The sequence below is a fragment of the Antechinus flavipes genome, chromosome 4 (assembly GCF_016432865.1).
Source record: "Antechinus flavipes isolate AdamAnt ecotype Samford, QLD, Australia chromosome 4, AdamAnt_v2, whole genome shotgun sequence".
Classification (NCBI taxonomy): Eukaryota; Metazoa; Chordata; class Mammalia; order Dasyuromorphia; family Dasyuridae; genus Antechinus; species Antechinus flavipes.
Window position 1 is genome coordinate 116,653,117 of NC_067401.1, and position 20,261 is coordinate 116,673,377.

Here is a 20,261-nt window from a genome sequence, read left to right on the forward strand (position 1 = left end):
CAAATGATACATTTGGAATTCTTAGAATTATTACAACCAGAGGAAGACTACCAAGGGCATTGGATCATTTTTATGCAAGATTTATGAGGAAACATGGATGAGAATTACAGAGAATATGAAGATATGGAAGGATTGCAATTTGACCATCTGGAATATTTACACTATGAGAACTTCATCTCCACAGGATTGGTCACTAGGCCAACCTTATCAAGGCAAAGAGGGGTTCTGAACCCCTTTGGAGAAGGTATATCCAAGTTAAAGAAATCACAAATTACTAATGTAACTCAGACCAATGACAAAGCTATTTTTAGAAGCAGTCCAACAGAAAGTGTCCCCGGTAGTGGATTTTTTTTCCCCTCTGCTCTTGGAACCTAACATTTATTCTTGTCCTATCTACTTATGTAAATATAACTCACTCAAACTGGTTGACTTATTTCTTGGGGGTTATTAGTTAACTTGACACCTTGATGTAATAAGTCCTTCTGGAGATTTCTCTCTGTGAAGAAGGTACAGACTTGTGTCATGTAATGAACTTAACATAAGGTTAAACTGATGATCATGAGACTGTCATTACGGATAATATCTACCTTCAAGCTTCTTAAATGAATAACAGATTAAGTTGCTCACCAGAAATCTAGGAACAATTCAGGAGTACTAAGGGCTATTAATAGACTTCATTATTTTGCATATTCAAAGTCAGCTCCCTTGACCCAAAATCCAGTTCTCTTTCCACTTTCCCATGAAAAGTCTATGAGAATTGCATACACTCTCATCCCTGTGCCTTTGGAGAAACAGTGATATAACTTCTCAGCCTGAGAGATGGCCTAAATGGATAGAGGAACAATGTGGCTCAAGTGATGGGATGGAATAATCACATCCTGCTAGTAAAGGAGGTGGATAGCAGGGCACTTTCTGAGAAGAAAGGATCCTGGGATTCAGCCTCCTATACAAATAGCACTCCTGGGAGGTGCCAATGTCTTAGAGAGAGAAGAGAAACACATAAGTCTAGCACTCTTGTCACTCTCTACCTAGTAGTTGGATTAGAAGCAAGGGACTAAAGTTACAATATGTGGGAACAAAAAAATTGAAACTCTACCCTTAGCTCTTGTCATATTTTTGTTAATTTCCCTTCTGGGGAACTCCAAATCTTCAAGATAGTATTGTACAGTCTCAGGTGTGAAAGGGTCTTTAGAATGAGAACAACAGAATTGCCCCTCTAGGTACTCCAGGTTTCTTCTTCTAAAGAGTCAAAACTACAGGGTGGTAAAGGGATAAGTGTAGAGGATCATAGGGCCTGGAGAAAAGTGATAGTGATCTTCTAAATGCTACTTGTGCTTTCTGCCTATCCTGTGGCATGGAAGAAAGGCTGTTCTGTACCTGATATATGCACTGCTTTCTTAAAGGTTGGTATGGGAGCTGGAGACCCTTTACATATGTCTGTAGAGATATGTATATAAACCAAATTTGAGGTAATTTTGGGCAGAGGTAGAAGTCAAAGAGAATGGTTTTTGAGGGGAAAACTCCCAAGATTTAACCAAATCTATCTAAGTCCACAATTTGGGGCAGCTATATGTTATTTCAAATGTGCCTCTTTTAACTTTTCCTTACTCCCTCTAGTCCCATTAATGGAGGCACATAGTATGCAGAGAAACAAGATTCATCTGAACTACGATATTAAAGTATATTAAAATAAGTGATGCAGTAGAGTGGAAAGAGCCCTGCATTGGGGAGTCAAAAAAGCTGGGTTTTGCTTCCCATTTTTCGACTAAGTAGCTGTATAACCTAGGGTAATATTTCACCTTACTGGGCCAGTTTCTTCATCTGTAAAATGAGAAATTGAGCTGCATAAGAATTTCTAAGGTCCTTTCCAATTCCAAAGCTCAAGGATTATTTTAACAGGAATGAATATGCCAAAATAACAACTAAATAATGGTCACTATTATTTTAGTAGCCATGTAATGGAAAGAACATGAAGTCACTTGTCAGAGGAGCTTGGTTCTGGTTCCAGCTTTGCCACTAATTAGTCATATTATCTTAGACAAAATACAGTACTTTGCACATAGTAGGAACTTAATGTTAAATTTGAATTGCTTATTTGTGTTCTAGAAAGAGACCTTCCCTCTTCTGTCTTCCAACTTAAACTCTCATTTGATGAGTTTTTTATTTCAGCTTCAAAGCAATCTTAAAGAAGCTTTGTTATAAAAGCAATAACTGGATTCTGAAAAAAAATTCCCCAATCTCCTTAAACCTTGCTACTGCTTCCCCTTAAACTTTTGTCTTACCATTCTCCATCATATTCACTACCACAGTCTGTGAAAGCAGTCTCCTTTATGGCCTTCTTTTCCTTATCATTCAGGGTCATCCCCAGTCATCCCGATCTGTATCTTGTCACTGGACCCAGATGGCTCCAAAGAAAAAAGTGAGGCTGATGACCTTGCACAGTCTTCTCTCTCTCACTGAAACCCAACTCATTTGTATGTCACGGTCCTCTTCTAGAATGAAGGACAAAGAGCAACAACACTGACAATCCTTATCATCCACCTATTCTGTAATGTCCTATCATTTTACTTTCACCTATGGAAATTCTATTATCCACAGCCAAATCCAAAGACTTTCCTTCAGTTTTTTCTCTTCTTGAATTATTCCACTGCACATATTCTTCAGAGCCTTCTTCCCTTGGCCTCGGTGGTAGCATCTTTCCATGATTGTCCCATATTCTTTGGTTGTTCTTCCTCTTAGGTCTTGGTAGGAAATGTTCTACAGGTTCTGTTCTATATGAGCCTGCTGATTTCTGCTGTTTCTACAGACTCTTCAATCACCAAGTGAAATGCCATTTTCTCCATGAAACTTTCCCTTCATACAGTTATCTCTGTGCACGTTGTCTCTCCTTATTAGACTGAAAACTTCTTTGTTATGTTGCCAGTAATTTTCCCTAAGCATGAATCTGACCATATCACTCCCTTAATTCAATAAACTCCAGTGGCCTGAATCTAATGTTTCTAGGATAAAATATAAACTCCTTTGTTTGACTTTTAATGTCTTTCACAAGCTGGTCCCATTCCAGTCTCATTATATGTTTCTCCTTTTCCTGCAATCTATGGTCCTGATAAATTGGCACTTTCCCATTTCCTCATGCAAGCTCTTCCATCTTCACCTCTGCCTCATACTTCCTTCAGGTCTCAGCTTTAGCACCTCTTTCTTTCTATACAAGGCCGTTTCCGAGGAAGAAAAAAAGAATAATCAAGAACTTAACACTGTGTTAAATGCTCAGGAATGAGCAGAGCAAAACTGTCCTGGCTCACAAGGGGCTGACCTTTGAAAAGGGGAGGGCACAAATAGTGAAGGTTTTAGCTACTAGTAGGACAGAAAGCCCTTTAGGGTTCAATGGTAAAGCAGATGGCAATGCATGTATTTTAATGTTTCATTTCCATAAATAAAACCAGATTTGTGATGTTGAGCTGTATGATGGTACCAAGTACTTTGGTGGAAAGAATATGCTTTTCTTGTGTTCAATAGCGATGACTATGGAGGAGGCCCAAGTTGCAGTACCTAAAGATTCCCCCAGTCTCTCCCCACCTACCTTTTATTTAATTACTTTGTATTTATTTTTATCTATTCCATATATATTTATAAGTGTACATTTCTCCTCTGCCAAATTCCTTGAAAGCTGGGATTGTTTCATTTTTTTGTATCTCTATGCCTAGTGACTAACACAGAATAGGTACTTAGCAGCATTGAGGAAAATGAGTCCTGTTTTGGATACCAAAGTACAAATGTTCATTAGAATAGCACAAAACATGCTTTTATACAGATCCTACCTTTCACTTTGGGTAATAATTCTGCTCCACAAGCAATACAGCAAAGTCCTGACTTGCAAAGCTGGTTACTTGTGTCCTTTTACAACAGACAAAAATAATGTTAACTTCAGAGGGGATGTTTAACATCTAAATATAAAGATGATAATATTTATTTAAAAATAAGTCCTAACAAAGTGATATCCTAACCCAAAATTAATATTAAATTTAAGGGTTCACCCTACTGAAAACAGTAACAAATATGAATCAATACTTAATGCAGGGGTTCTTAACCTGGAGAATATAAACTTTTAAAACATATTTTTGATAAGTACTTCAATATAAATGGTTTCTTTTGTACTCTTATATACTTTATTTTGTGCAATTCAAAACCTTATTCTGAGAAACATAGATTTCACCTGACAAAGAGATTCATGATATAAAGATTAGGAAACCTTGATTTTAATGCTTTTAAAATTCATACTGATTTTAAAATCCCCATACTGACTTAAAAATGCCTAGAAGGGGCAAGAAACTATTTCATTTATGTAAGGCCAACTGTATAATTTAGTGAACTTTATGAAGGTCTAAGATTTTAACTGCAATCAGAGTGTGTTTTGATTATTAAGTGTTATGACTGAAAAGTAATCAAATGGCTCTCTACATAAGAAATTCTTCTCAATACATAATAATCACATTGAACTGGCCATTGAGCCATGAAGGCCTGGGTTCAAATTCTGTTTCTGACACATACTGGCTATATGAACCTTACTACATAATCTCTTAGGCTCTCAGTACCTTAGGAAACTTTCCAAGAACATAAATTACAGGGAAGGGCATTGCTCTTTCCAATGAAATCAAAGGTGCAGTCTCTATCTCTATTAAAAAGAGACAAAAATTAATAGGGACAATAATTGGATTTTGGATGTTCATGGTAAAAAGAACTCCCTCTATTAATATAGGCATAGTTGAAAAAGCAAAGGAACTTTGTAGCATCAGGAAGCCCAGTCTGAAGCCAAGATCTGCTGCACATGATTGGTGGTGGCCATGGGCAAGTCAATTTCCTCTCTGACCATCAGAGAGACCATCCATCTCTGACTTCATCCATAAAATGAGAATAAGTATTCTTTCTACCTCACAGTCATATTGAGGATTAAATGGAATGTTGTATAACTTGCAAGTTATATATATAAATATATGCTATAACAAATGATAATTATGTGTAAAATGTATATAAAATGTAACATAGTTAAATTTATAAGTAATAATAGTAAATAATATATATAAACACATATACATTCATATATATTATACATATGTATGTATAATACACACACACACACAGTTTTAAGCTTTTCAAGCAGTTAGAACAGAATAGATGGAGAGCCAGGTTTGCAGTCAGGAAGACTCATCTTCTTGAGTTCAAATCTAGCCTTAGACACTTACTAATTGTGCGACCTTGTGCCAAATCCCTTAACCCTGTTTATCTCTGTTTCTTCATTTGTAAAATGAGCTGGAGAAGGTAGTGGCAAGCTGTCTCACTACCTCTGTCAAAAAAACCTCAAATGGGGTCAATAAAGAGTCAGATACATCTGAAGTGACTGAATATTACTTTACAATATACTTACATGTATAATCTCATCTAAGAAAGTAATTGTCAGTGTTATAATTATTATAAACTGTTAGTGCCAAAATGGATGTTAGACTTCACTAACCCAATTTTCTCATTTAACAATTGATGAAACTGGTGTCACAATGGATAAATATCTTGCCTGAGGCCATATAGCTAGTTATTAGCAGAACTCAAGTCTTCTGATCCCAATATTTTCCATAAATTTCATGGTGGCAGCAGCAGTAACAGCATCAGCATCATTATTCCATATACATGTCTATCTGGTTAAGTACTTTATTGTACCTATGACTAATATGTATTCTAATAATACTAATTTTAATAAAAAATACTAGTAGTATTTTAACCCATATTAATTTCAATGTGAAATCATTTCCATTTGAGCAAAAAGTAACATTTAGTTAGATTAAAACTTACCAAAATCTCATGAAACCTTTTACAAATGAAGACTAAAAATCACAAATATATTTTAACACTTTATTGTAAAAGTCATTTTGACCAATTATACCTCACTGACAAGAGCATTTATTCAAATAAGTGTTCACCTTGATTTTCTTAATCCAACCAGTTTTATTATTTTGCTTCATGATTTTTTTTTGTTTTTAATAACAAAAAAAAAAAAAAAAAAGAAAAGAAAATAGACAAAAGACCATGACCATTAGGAAAATGGAATTCAGAAGGTCTTTTGAGTAGTCTCTGACAGGCATCTTTGTGACTATCTTTGGGAAGACTCAGTGTCATGCAACAGCTTTCTCAGAAACTGATCTAGGTCAACATTCACTTTCAAAGGTTAAGCTTCTGGGAACTACAAGTTTCTCTCAGTCCTATCCCCTCCCAAAATACATTGGAATCTGACTATAACAGTTTGTTATAGAGAGGAATTTGGTAAAAGGCAGATTGTCTTGGACTCCATCCAAGAGGGTTTAGTTACTGAAAGCACCTCATTATTAGGTGGTCTCACCAATAAGGTGATCCATTGCCATAAACCCCATGGATGTTATAACAAGGCTTCATTGTAGTTAATACAGGAAGCCAAGTAGCAAATGGTTCTATCAAAAGAAATCTTAAGCAACAAATTTCTTTTTGTAGATAGAGAAAAATCTTATGTGATAGAGGATCATGTGGCTGGATCCTTTGCCTAAATATTCATTCCCCAAAGCAATGCTCTTCACTGTTTTCTGACTTCAATTCTCATTTGATCCATATTTTGGAATGCTTTTAAGGATTTATCTTCTGATAATTCTTTCCTATAGAGACATATAGTTAACCACATTTAGTAAATTATCATAGTTAAATATAATTAGAGGATAAGGAATAAAAAGCAGAAATTCATGCAAATTTAGGTACACTTTCTGCTTAAACAAAAGATATTTGAAGTAGGTGTTTGGCTAAACAGAACTGGAGAACAAAAGTGTGATAATCAAATATAAGAAAGCCATCATTCTGATGAATTAAATGGGCCTATGATAAAGAACACCCTTAAGACATCATATACTAAACAACTTCAATTTGGTGAAATGTTTTCATAATGATTTCTCAAAGACTGAATATTATGAGTGTATTTTATTGCAGAAAAATACCATGTAAGAGCCATGCTATTAGGGAAGTCTTATAATAATAATGTCTTATGAACTAATGGGCAAGTATAGAATGCTTAGGGAAGATTTAAAAATAAAGCTTCATTCTGATGACAATAAAAAACAAAAAAACCAACCCAACCCATGATAATCAAATAGATTTAGTAGGAACAAAAGGAAAAGAGCAGTCATTTATTTTATATACATCTTAAGAAATTTGGTGTAATGTTTTACCTCACCATTCCAACACTAAAATATTTAACCCTTACTCTACCTTCCTTCCTTCATTACTTCCATGAATGAAGCCCTTTCTCCAATGGATAGCTTTCCAAGTTCTTTGTCTGCGTGCTCTAAATACTTTCAGGCCTTGAATAAATTCAATATCAGATGGTTATTTTACAAATGAGTATAGAGAGCACAAATCATCTGAAAAACAACTACTTTTATATTACATATCCCCTATATCACCCTAAAATGAATCATCCTGTCTTCCAATAGCTATAATCTGCATGCAGTTTACAAAGCAATTAATTATCCTCAATAAAAGCTATTCTTTCTCTTATTATAAGATAGGCAATATTTGCTTTCTTGGTACTAAAGAGTAAAAGAACATCTTTTTCTAGTATACTTGGAAAACTGCTTTATTTTAACCAGTGAATTTTTCATTTTTAATCTCTTAGCTCTATAGAAGATGGCAAGAAGGATCCTTTTATAAAAAAGGCCTTTGTTGACCAGTATAAACTGTATATTCCTGATAATGATGCTTATATAAGATATTGTTATAACATATATCTGTAACATACATGTAAAATAACAGTATTTTATTGAAGCATTTGGGGACTTAAAATTGTTCCTAATACTATAAATACTTACTCCTTCATCCTCCTACCCTGCATAAATGCAGCAGTCTAAATAGAAATAGCTCCAGGAGGTTTTATGATAAAGGAGCTCTATGGTTTATTTGGAATTTTCTTGTTAATTTCATTTCACAAAAATCATTATAATTTACCAGATTGTAGAGTAAGGAATATTACACAGGGACCAAGTGAGATTCATGACTATTGCTTTTATTTGGCATGGAACACCAAATAACAGGTCGGTTCTTAAGGAATAGATGCAGGTCTTTAAGCAAAGCCAGGATGATCACAGATCTAGATCTATGTTAGAAGAAAACTAATGTTCAATTCATTCATTTTACAGATGAAGAAGGTAAGGCCCAGAGATAAGAGATAACTAGCTGAAAGTAATTCACACATAGGTATTAGCAGAAGTGGGATTTGAACTTGGGAACTAAAACTTTTAAGTTTAGTGCTATTTCAAATGTAAAAAATATTTCACTTTTCTTAATATTTATTTTAAGATTGGCATGCAAGTAAAATTCTTGTGATTTTAGTCATGTTTTAAATGTTCTTTTAAAGGAACTCTGTGTAATTCTATTTGAAAGTTGAGAGTTCTTTAGAATTACAAATAATCTGAAACTAATGTAGAAGTTTTGAAAGTCCTTATATTTTATATATCGAGTTTTATAAGTGAGGCCTTAGACCTGAGGGCTCTTCTAGGTCTAAGTTCTACACCCTATGAATGGTAATGACATTTTTACAAGCATGCTACAAATGTCCTCATTGTGATCTCCATGCAGTATAAAAGCACTAGACACAGAAGGCTTGGGTTCTCATCCCAGCTCAGCTAGGAACTGATCCTGGATTCCATTCCTGGGCCTTTCTTTTTTCCCCTGTACAGTTAAGAGTTGGTACTAGTTGACCTTCAAGGCTCCTTCTTTCTTTAAATTCTAGGACTTTATGATCATTATAAGGCATTACAACAAAGCAATGTAATTGTTTTTCCATAAGGGCACCTGTATTATACTTCCAAAAGAGTGATATCCCAACTAAAGAAGTCCTTTTAGGAGCTGATACATATAATGGTTCTCAAAAGGTTTTCATTGTTCCTCTTTTGGAACTGCCTAAAATGTGCGCTTTAGGCACATACATCTGAATATTCCTTAGGATAGCAAATGTTTCTTTTGGGGGAAGAGGAAACAGCATCAGATAATTCAATCATCTATTAAAAAAGATCAATGATTAAGTAAGATTGCTTGGGATCAAGAATGAACACGGTTAATGGGAATGATTTTGTGTGTCTCATGAACTGACTCAAAGGCAATTTCTAAAAGGATACAAGTAAACTTTAAGCAAAAGCAGAATTACTGGGATAGGGGACAATCCTGACTAGAACAGGATTAATGTCAATTATAAATGAGTAATTTGTTTTTTAAGAAGAAACTGTCAAAAATCCAATTCAAATTGACTCCTAATAGAATATCAACAAAATATGGGATTTTTTTTTTGCACCAGTAAGAACTTAATAAGTGTCTGTTGAATTGAATGTGATATGAAGAAAAAAACCCAAAACACAGAAATACTTAAATCCAAATCCCTCATTTTACAAATGTGGAAACAAAGTCAACGAGAAGTAATTTGTGCTTTAAGTTTTTCAAAGCTTAACATGTATTAATTTTAAATAGGTGAACCTGTGTTCAAATCTCATGCCTGCTATTTATTTCCTACATAACGTAGTACAAGCCACTTAACTTCTCTGCATCTCAGGATCCTCACCATAAAATGATGGGATTGGATTAGATTTGAGGATTCTTCCAGTTCTAAAATCTAGGATACTATGATTATAAAAATTACTTTTAATCTATTGTTTACAGTTAATTGTCAATGACAAATAAAAGGAAAAGACAGGTTATCAAAAGGAATTATTTTGGGGATATAAAATCTTTAATTGGTGAATAATAAACTAAATTTTTTTGAACTGTTTAAAGCTGTTATGTATAACTTCATATTACTTGATGAGAAATTTATTGGTGTCTAGTTCTGTATGACATCAAAAAACACAAACATGATCAGAAAGGCACTTTCAATTTCAGTGATGAGAGGAAGAGTGATGGGATATAATGTATGGGAAAACAACCAGTGGATTTGGAACTTAGTTTGAATCCTAGCTCTGGTTTGTGTGTATCCTTAGACTGATCACTTAAAGTAATTAGTCCTCAGTTCTTTATCATTAAAATGAAGGAGCCTGGTCAAACTCTTTATGGTCCTGACACAATCTAAATCCTATCATTAGCAACTATCTGATGAAAGAATACTTTCTAGGATATGTCAGTGTTTTTTCAGAATGATAATCTAGCAAAGCATATTTTTGATGAGGAATACAGGTTCATTTGCTCAATACATGTTCATGTGAGCTCACAAATATACTTATTTATAATCCACATTAATCCTGTTCCAATCAGGATTGCCATATCCTAGTAATTCTGCTTTTGCTTAAAGAATACAGTCCTTTTTGGACATTTGGAAATGAGGAAAACAATAAATAACAGATGTGTTCATCTGACCACAAGGGGGCACATTTCAATTGGGCTCATCTTCAAACTCATTTTTCAGCCTGCTTGAGAATGTGAATTTTGAAAATTAAGAGGTAATATATCTGTATATAACTCTACTGGCTCTGTGTGAATTCTGTTGGTTTCAGATTATCATATCATACAAAAAGGGTAAAATAAACTGTAATTACAAAATACATACAATAGCTTAATTGCTATTTTAAATTTATCACAAGCTGGCAAAAAGAACTTGATATGAACTTTAAAGAGAGAAGGAACTGCTCATGGGAATATGAGATTTCTATTACATGATGTGTGGTAAAATTAACAAGTGAATCAGAACTGACATTCATGATACAAGTACTCTCTAAACTTTATATCTAAATATGAAAAAAGAGGAGGGGATTATAAGATTTCTGTGCTAAAGTAAAATTGGAAGAAGCCTAAGAAAGCCCATATATTTTTTACCATGTTAAATAGGGAATCTGTTTCTACAAGAAAGCTTTTCTTTTAGGGGGAAAAAAAAGCTTCTTGTACATCATATTAAAAAATGAACTGGAGAATAGTATAATATATACTTTCAAATAGAAAATAAGAGTTTATAAAACTGAGTGCCATTTTAATCAGTGCTAAAAACAGCTTGAAAATGAGGCTGCCTACTATTTTTTTTTAAAGCATCTATATCATTTATCAAAGGTAGAGTAATCATGTAAATTGAAGTTTGGTCCAGAAATCTTAAACAGTATGGGGATCATGTGCTGATGTTACCTATAGGGTCCGTTTCCTGAGTCTTTTGCAGCTCTTGTTCATATATATTTGCCACCTTTACATTATTACTAAGGTCGTCAACTTTATATTCTTCATTTTGCATGTTTCTAATCAACCTCATGTCTGTGTAATCTGAACTCATTCCTTTGGTGTGATCAATTTCCAAAAGATTTTCTGCTATAACGTAATTTGAATTCTCAGTCCTTTGATTTATTCCACCATTTTCAAGTAGCTCTTCATTTTCTTCTGCCTCGGATTCTGCATCATCATAAAGTTCCGGTGTGAAAAAGATAGATTCATCCTCTTCTGTTGATTCAATATCTTCATTTACTTTGGAAAATCCAGCTTCTCCATGTACAGGACTCAGATCAATGTCTTGATCCAGAGCTTCTTCAGGGCAGAGAAGCTGTTCAGCAGGATCTTTTTTACTATCAGTATTAGTCCTTTTTAACGATGAAGTGATTGTTTCTGATTGTGGGCCTGACAAGGAAGAGGACTGGCCTCTATTAATGAGAGACAGATCAACTGTACTTTCCCGCTTTTCTTTTTTGGAAGGGAAAGTACTGAAGTCATCATTCTCTGAAAATCTGTGCAGAGGTGTGGAAGTCAGTGACTTGGGGCTAAAATATTTCTTCCCAGAGTTAGATTCAGGACAGCTATTCCTTTCTGTTTGTTTATTAAAGGTTGGACTTGTGGATCTGGATATTAAAAAATTTTCCCTCTTTATTTTCTGGGGAGAATCTTCTAAAAATAATGAATCATCTGTGAATACAAAGAACAAAAGACCATTTTAACTTCTTGCCTTTGCTTGTACTGACCATTACTATATTAATATGATCCTCTTTCACATATAGATAATTAAAAGCTACATAGTAAAGGGGGAATCAAAAGTAGATAACACTGAAAACCTTATAGAGGTTCAGAAAAAGCAAGTGACCTATCTATTTTCAGTTTATCACTGTAAGAGCTAGAATGTGCCCTGACTGGCAATCTAATGTTTTCTATTTAGGATAGAAGTAAAATATATTTATTTGCATCACATCCCAAGTATCACATATAATAAAGATTACATGAATAACTATAATACAAGGCAGAATTTGGGATACTCAAAGAAGAGGTAAATAGAATAATAAAATTTAAACAGGAAATCATCTTAAAGAAGATCTAACATGAGCCTTTCACTTTCCAGATGAGGAAACAAACTTCAGCAGTTAAGTGATCTTGGTCATATTAACAGCAAGTGGTAAAAATGAGGTTCAAACTTGGCTCCTAAGACAAGTTTAGTGTTCTTCCCATTTTACTATACTGTTTACCACATAAAGTATCTTGAGAAATTTGAAGAGGGAAAGAGCATGAAGAAGGAAAAAAAAATCAGGGAAAGAAGAGAAGTACTTCAATAGACAGAGATGGTGAAGAGTGAGGAGAAGAAGCATTTCTTCCATGTGGGAGGCTACAGCATAAAAGGCACAAAGAAAGGACAAGGAAGGTTATAAACAGTATAGTTTGGCTGAAACACAGAATAAATGAAGGGAAGTGGTATACTTTCAAGTTGGAAACAAATTGTAGAAAGATTTGATTTGAATGTTGGGAAGAATCATATGCTTTATTGGGTAGGTGATAAGGAAACTCTGAAGGTTTCTTAAAAGAGTTATGTCATCAGAGTTTTACAATAAGAAGATTACTTAGGTATAGTGAAAAGAATGGGTAAAAAAAAAAATAGATAAAACAGGCTACTGCTATAGCCTAAGCAAGAGGTAACAAGGGCCCAAAATGGAGTAGTTGTTGTGGCAATGGGAAGAAGAGACAGAAGGGAAGGATTCTGCAATGTCATTTAAGAATCACAGTGCAGAAAATGGTTATAATGCTAAGTTCCATTACTTTTGTAATTTACAGTCATTAAGGTACTACTTTTGACAACTGGAACAAATGACAACTCAGATATCACAGATGACTGAATATTAGAGTTGGTAGGGATCTCAGGGGCTTTCTAGTATAAAATATACAGAAATGAATCTTCCCTCCCTCACCCACTCACCCATCTCTCAGTCATACCCAACAAGCAGTCATTCATCATCTAATCTCTTCTATTAAAGGAGTGGCCAATACTGCTTTTGGCAGGCCATTCCACTTTTGAATAAGTGTAATTTTTAGGAAGTCCCGTTCACCGCTCCCTCACCTTCTTTCTTGATATCAAGCCTAAATTTGCTTCTTTGTAACATTTACCTATTGTCCCTAGTTCTGAACTCTGGGATCAAATGGATTAAGTCTAACCTCTTTTCTACTGGAGAGGCCTTCAGATACTTGAAAATGGCCCTCAACTTCTCTCCAGGATAAGCATCTCCAAGGTCTTCAATTGATCCTCATATTAAAAAGGGCCCTCAAGGTGCTTGACTCTTCTGGTTATCTTCCTCTAGATACTCTCTAGTTTATTTAATATCCTTCCTAAACTGTGACAGTGAGAACTGAGCATAATATTCTAGCTGTGATCTGATCATGTCAGAGGACAATGAAATGATCATTTTCTTATTCCTAGAAGCAATGTAAGCACAGATCACATTTGGATTTTGGGCTACCATTTTACACTAATGATTCAAAACAGACTTACATTAAAATCCGTGTCATTTTTTAGAAAGTTATTGTCATATTAGTCTCTCTCCTATTATGATGAAACAAATGTTTCTTTTTAGAGTGAACAATGTCTTAAGAGTATGGAAAGACAACCAGATTAGGGTCAGAAGCCTTGGCTTGTCTCTTGACCCTGTCAAGCACTATCTGTAGGACCTTTAGATAAGACTCGTAATCTTTCAGGGCCTCAATTTAAAAAATGAAAGTGTTGGGTTGGGTGACCTCCAAGCTCTAATGCTGTGATTCCATGCCACATACTTTTATTCTGGGCTGTGATGATGTTACACAGGTGACTATGTAGTTTGAGCTCCACAGCCATCGTTCTAGGAGCCTGAAGTTCTTGGACAAAAGGCTTCCTTTCATCTTTTTGAAGAACATTTCGTGATAGGTGAATTGTTGATTCTAATAAAGATGTCGAGGACTCATCCTTTAAAGATGCTACTTCTTGCACAGACTCATTATTATCTGAAGATGACACATCAATGATTTTTTGATGTTTTTTAGAAAATGCAGCCAAGGATTCCAGTGCACTTTCAAAGGTTGAATGGTGCTTAATCTGTTGACGAACCCATTTGGAAAGACCTAAGAAAAAGCAAATCCAAGCAGGACAGTTATGTTGATTACACTTTCAGAAGAATCACAAAATTAACTCTTCAATTCTTTTAAAATAACATGTTTTGCTTTACAGCAATTCAGAATGTTTTTATATCAGAAAAGATAAATTATTACACAAATAAAAGTTGTTTCTTATTATTTGGAGAACCTGGTGTTGGGGAGAAAGGGAGGAAGGAGGCTAACAATGTCCCCCATATTGTTGTTGTTGTCCATAATAACTAACCTTCATATAATGTTTTAATGTTTGCAAAATATTTTACTATGCTATTTCATTTTATTTTCATAAGAACCCTGTAAGACAAGTGGTATTATGATCTCCATTACACATACGAGGAAAGTGAGATTGGGAAAAGTTGTGAATTGTCTAGAATCACACAGCTACTAAGTGGCTGAGGCAGGATTTGGACTTGACTTGCTATCTCCAAGTCCAACACTATAACCATTTCAGCACCTATCTTATTCACAGAAATAAAATCAAGATTCCATATTTTCATTAGTTTTATCCCTAATTTTCTTCCAAATACAACTGGACACCTTTATAATTGTGTTGGAGTGCTGACATTAACACGGCTTTATGGGCCAACGATTTTATATCAAAAATCTTGTAGAGCATAGTTAGTTTGGGGAAAAGTGATTTGGCCCGTGCTATATCCAGATCCCACAATAAATATGAATGTGTACTGTCACAAGAGAAGCAATATTAGGTACAGGGAATAGATGAAAGTCTTTTGAAAGTCACTATGATATTCAAGGTAAAGGGAAAGAATAACATTACTAAAAGATAGTCAGCTGTATGTTACTCCATTTTCCTTTGGCTTCAAATTTTCCTTCAACTTTTTTCTTGCTTTATCTTTTCTATCAATGCTTAATGTGCTATGAAAATTGAATTCAAACATAAATGAGCCACATACATAGACTTTATTTCAAGACACCAGGTGGCTCAGTTGATAGAGTGCTAACCCCTGAGTAAGAAAGATCAAGAATTCAAATCTGGCCTCAGACATTTTTAAGTTGTGTGACCTTGGGCAAGTCACTTAATGCTTGTTTGCCTCAATTTTTCCAACTGTAAAATGAGATTAATAAAGCACCCATCTCATAGAGTTACTATGAAGATCAAGTAGGATAGTATTTTATAAAATCCCTAGCAATGACTAGTACATGGTTGTTGCTGGTCAGTTGTTCAATCATTTCTGACTATGGACTATGGACTATGGTTGAGCTTTTTTGTTTGTTTTGTTATGTTTTTTTTTTTTTTTGGGGGGGTGGCACAAAGATACTTGAGTAATTTGCTATTGCCTTCTCCAGTGTGTATTCATTTTTACAGATGAAGAACTGAGGCAAATAGGAATCTTAAGTGATTCATTCAAGAGTCACATAGTATCTGAAGCCACTTTTGAACTCAGATCTTCTTGACTCCAAGCCCAGTGTTCTATTCACTGCACCATCTAGCTGCCTCAACCACACAGTAAGCATGACATAAATATTAACTATTAAATTTATTATTATGTTCATGTTAACATTATTGAGAAATGAAAAAAAAAACCAAAATGATAAGATGTAATAGAAAAGTAAATCTCCAGTTCTGCTACATCTACTCTAGAAATCTGTAATTTAGTTGTCCACCAGTATTGTCTATGTTGCCTTGAGTAAATAATAACCTTTTAGTATCAGTTTTCTTATCTGTACAAAGCAGTGGGATTGGAGGATGTTGGACTAGATGACCTTTCAGGTCCCTGACAGCTCTCAATCTGTGCATCTGACATTTTTCAATAGACTTTCTGTGTCTGAGAAAGGTAAAAAAAAAAAAAAATACTCTCAGATAATATAAAATGTTACAGTTCAATTTTCCTTACGATAAACCTAAGCCACATGCTAAAAATTTAAGTTGATCTTAAAATATATATGTATTATATAATATAGATTTTATATATTAAACATATCTTTTTATATCCTTTATATTTTTATTTATAGAAAGAATTGTAACTTAAATGCAATTGAATATTACAGTTGCTTCTTCAGTTCTAGCTTTCTGTAAGCAGAGCTGTTCATCTGGTTTATATAAAGCTCTTGTTTACTATTACAAATATAAAGGAATCTGAGCTCCACCTGCTGACGAGATATTGGCATTTAACATCTATTTATTTGCCTTTAGTTATCTATTTCTTAGCCTCAAATTAAAAGTGGCTGCTTTTTAAGCCATCACAGGAACAATCTAATAAAAGAAATAAATTCAACTTTGATATCGATGGTCAAATTTTTGCATCAATCTGACTGTTAATTAAGAATACTGTGATTAAACTGTTAGTAGGCCCGTAAGCCCGTTCAATTATATTAGAAAGTAATTAGAACTATGTTTTTAAAAAAAGTGATTTGAATGTTCTTTGACACTGATATTCCACAGTGAGGTTAAACATAAATAAAAGCCTCACATGTAGCAAAATATTCATTGTACCACTTTTGTGGTAATGAAGAACTGGAAATAAAGTAGGTCTCATTTGACAGGGGACTGGATGAACAAATTGTGGTATATGAATGAAATGAAATGTTACTTTACTTGAGAAGCAATGAAATGAAGAATTCAGAAAAAGATATTAAGACTTATTTGAACTGATGCAGAATTGAAGTAAGCAAAATGAGGAAAACACAATTATGACAATATAAGCAGAAAGACTAATAAAATTAAAGTGAAAGCTACGCAATTAAATGATCATAATTGGGTCCATGGAAGAGTTGAGAAAAGGTACTTCCATCTTTTCTATGTAGAAGTAGGGGACAGGACTATGGGTGTGAAATATCCTGCTATCAGATAGGGTTGATATGTTGGCTGATTTTTTTAAACTGTCTTTTTTTTCTCTTATTTTTGTTATATGGGAAAGCTATCTGGTGAGGGGGGCATTATATTGTATTGTATTGTATTAGAAATGGATTGTATTTGGAAAGGGTTATATTAGAAAGTAAATGATCTGAAAAGAGGTAATAATAAAAAAATTTCCTTAACATGCTATGACTGATGTTTGGGGGTAGTTAAGTTAATATAATATACAACACACAGGGTCTGGAGTCAAGAAGATTCGTTTTTGTGAATTCAAATCCAGTCTTGAGACTAGCTTACTAGCTGTTTGAACCCGAGCAAGTAACTTAATTTTATCATCTGAAAAATGAGTTAAAAAAGGAAACAGAAAGCTATTCCAGTATCTCTGCAAAGAAAATCCCAAGTGGGGCTCATGAAGTGTCCAACATGACTGTAAATTGACCATGTGAGCAATGCTGGGTGGTTCCGTATACAGAATACCAAGCCTGTGTCCAGAAAGATCTGAGTTCAAAACCTGCTTCAGATATTTTCTAGCTATGTGGTCCTAGGCACATCACTTAACCTTGTTTGCTTCATTTTTCTCATCTGTAAAATGAATTGTAGAAGGAAATAGAAAACCGCTCCAGTGTCTTTGCCAAGAAAGTGGACAATGTCTATGGAGTCATGTAGAATAGGATATGAACAAATGACTGAACAGTAGAAACAACAATGATGTGGAAAGGAAAAATTTAAGTTTACACTTAAAATTACAAAAATGAAATACACTCAAATTGCTGATATAGAATAAGTCTAGAGTGAACTTTTAAGTTTTAATAGCAGTAAAAAAGTACCAAGTATTTCTCTCATTTCTTGTTTATATGTTGTTTGAACTCAACTTATATCTTCTCAGCATTAAGCTGAATGAGATTGTGTGGGTGATATATCAGGAAGATGAATTTACTCCAATTAAGGCAAAAATACAAGTTATGTCTTTCTCTACAAAGCAGCTCTACTCTTGTTTTTTTGTTTTTTTGTTTGTTTGTTTGTTTTGTTTTTTGGAGGCAATCAGAGTTAAGTGACTTGCCTGGGATCACAAAGCTTATAAAAGTATGAAGCTATATTTGAATTCAAGTCTTCTGAGGACCATTGCTCTTTCCACAATACCATTTAGCTGACCCAGTGCAGCATTACTTTCAAAACAAAAAAAAACAAAAAACTTGTCTTCCATTCAACTACATCCTACTTCTTGGACAAATAGAACACTTTTTTTCTTTTTGACCAAACACCACCTTCTCAGCAACTTTATTAACCATAATGTAAATCACAGAATAAGTAAAAATCTTCATAAAGCAAACAAGATATAGCATAATCTGTGCTCTTGTACTTTATCCAAAAGCTTCTCAGATCATCACTTATTTCATACACAATTTAATAGATCCTTTTATCTGTTTTCTATCCCATAAGCAGATTAGGCAAATTAGGAGATGTTAGAAGCAAGCACACTATCAACAGTAAGAAGTGACAGCTAACAGTCTGACAGCATATAAAGCACATAGAAGAACTAAAAAAATCATAGCAGCCTGGGATCATTTTGTGTAATAGTATTTGCTCAATATCTCTCAGTAACTACAGAGGGCCTCTGAAATCCTAGAGCAAAGTATAATAACTGATGTTTTCAACTGTGGTGGGAACTATGTTTATTTTGTGAAGACTTCAAGTATAAGACACTGGGGGCTTTGGTAGGGAAGGCTGCTGAAGCTTCTGTCTTCATTTAATCCAGGCCTCTTCCATCTTACTCCTTTCTTCTGCTTTGGAAGCCCTGACCCATCAATGACCTATATCAAGAGCATGGCTTTAACTGATAACTTAAGGGGGTGCTCAATAAACTTTTTTAGTTCCTGACTTAAAAGAGGCCTAACCCAGGGTCTCCAGAGCTCCAGTTGTTCAAAGAGACCTTCTTCCTGGATTCCTAACCTGGTATCTGTGTAGATTGAGAATAGCATCTGAATATTTTAAATTTGAAACTGCATGCTTTTGATTGTTTGTGATTATTAAAAATTGTTTTTGTTGCATTTTATGATTGATGAGTGTGCCTTGTTGCATTTTAACCCCTGAGTCTAATTTGATGAATTGGCCTGGTTAGGCCTGATTCATAATAATAATCATGACCTTGAATCATTTTTTAAAAAGATTAAACTATGTTTAGTATACTGTGTTTAAAAAGGCAACAAAGTATGTAATCTATTTGAGTAACATTTTCATAAAAATATTTAAAATAGGAAAAGTTTGTCACTTGAAGCAATTTATAAGGTAGGGAAAAATCTACCATTCTGGGATTTATCAATGCCCTATGAAAACCTCTAGAAAGATGACTTGATTTAAGGTGTACTGATAGATGGTAAACAGTATCTCTGCAAAGATGTTTTCATAAATAGATGAAGTTTAAAAGATTGTTTTTTTTTTTTTTTCATGGAAAACATTTCCATATTAACTATGTTGCAAAAACAAACAAACAAAAAAGAAAAAGAAACATAATGAAAGTGAAAAATGGATGCTTCAATATATATTCAGAGTTCATCAGTTCTCCCTCTGGAGATAGATAAAAGTTTTCATTAGGCATCCTTTAGAATTGTCCTTGGTCATTCTCTTAATCAGAGTAGCTAAGTCTTTCATAGTTGATTATTGTTATAAGATTGCTATCTCTATAAAAATGTCTTCCTTGCTTCACTTTGCATCAGTTTATATAAATCTTCCCAGATTTTTCTAAAACCATCCTGCTCTTCATTTCTTATAGAATTACATTATTCTATTATAATCATTGCTCAGCCATTTCCTAATGATGACCATTCCCTCAATTTCCAATTCTTTGTCACCACAAAAGGAGATGATATACACAATTTTTTACATATAGGACCCTTTCCTTTTCTTTGTTCTCTTTGAAATACAGACCTAACGGTAGTATAGTTAGATTAAAGAGTATGCAAAGTTTTATTGTCCTTTGGGCATAGTTTCAAATTGTTCTCCAGAATACTTGGACCTATTCACATCAACAGTGTATTAATTAATGTTT

General features: G+C 34.1%; 1 protein-coding gene across 1 annotated transcript in view; it reads right to left on the reverse strand.

Moving 5' to 3' along the window:
- Window positions 1-8,047: 8,047 nt before the first annotated feature.
- The window catches only part of BRIP1 (BRCA1 interacting helicase 1), a 218,165-nt gene continuing 205,951 nt past the window's right edge, over window positions 8,048-20,261 (reverse strand). The window contains exons 19-20 of the mRNA XM_051994115.1: window positions 14,044-14,367; window positions 8,048-11,922 (exon numbers count right to left, since the gene is read on the reverse strand). Of these exons, the coding sequence (XP_051850075.1) occupies window positions 11,144-11,922; window positions 14,044-14,367 (1,103 nt within the window). The 3' untranslated portion in view covers window positions 8,048-11,143. The remainder of the gene's footprint in view (window positions 11,923-14,043; window positions 14,368-20,261) is intronic.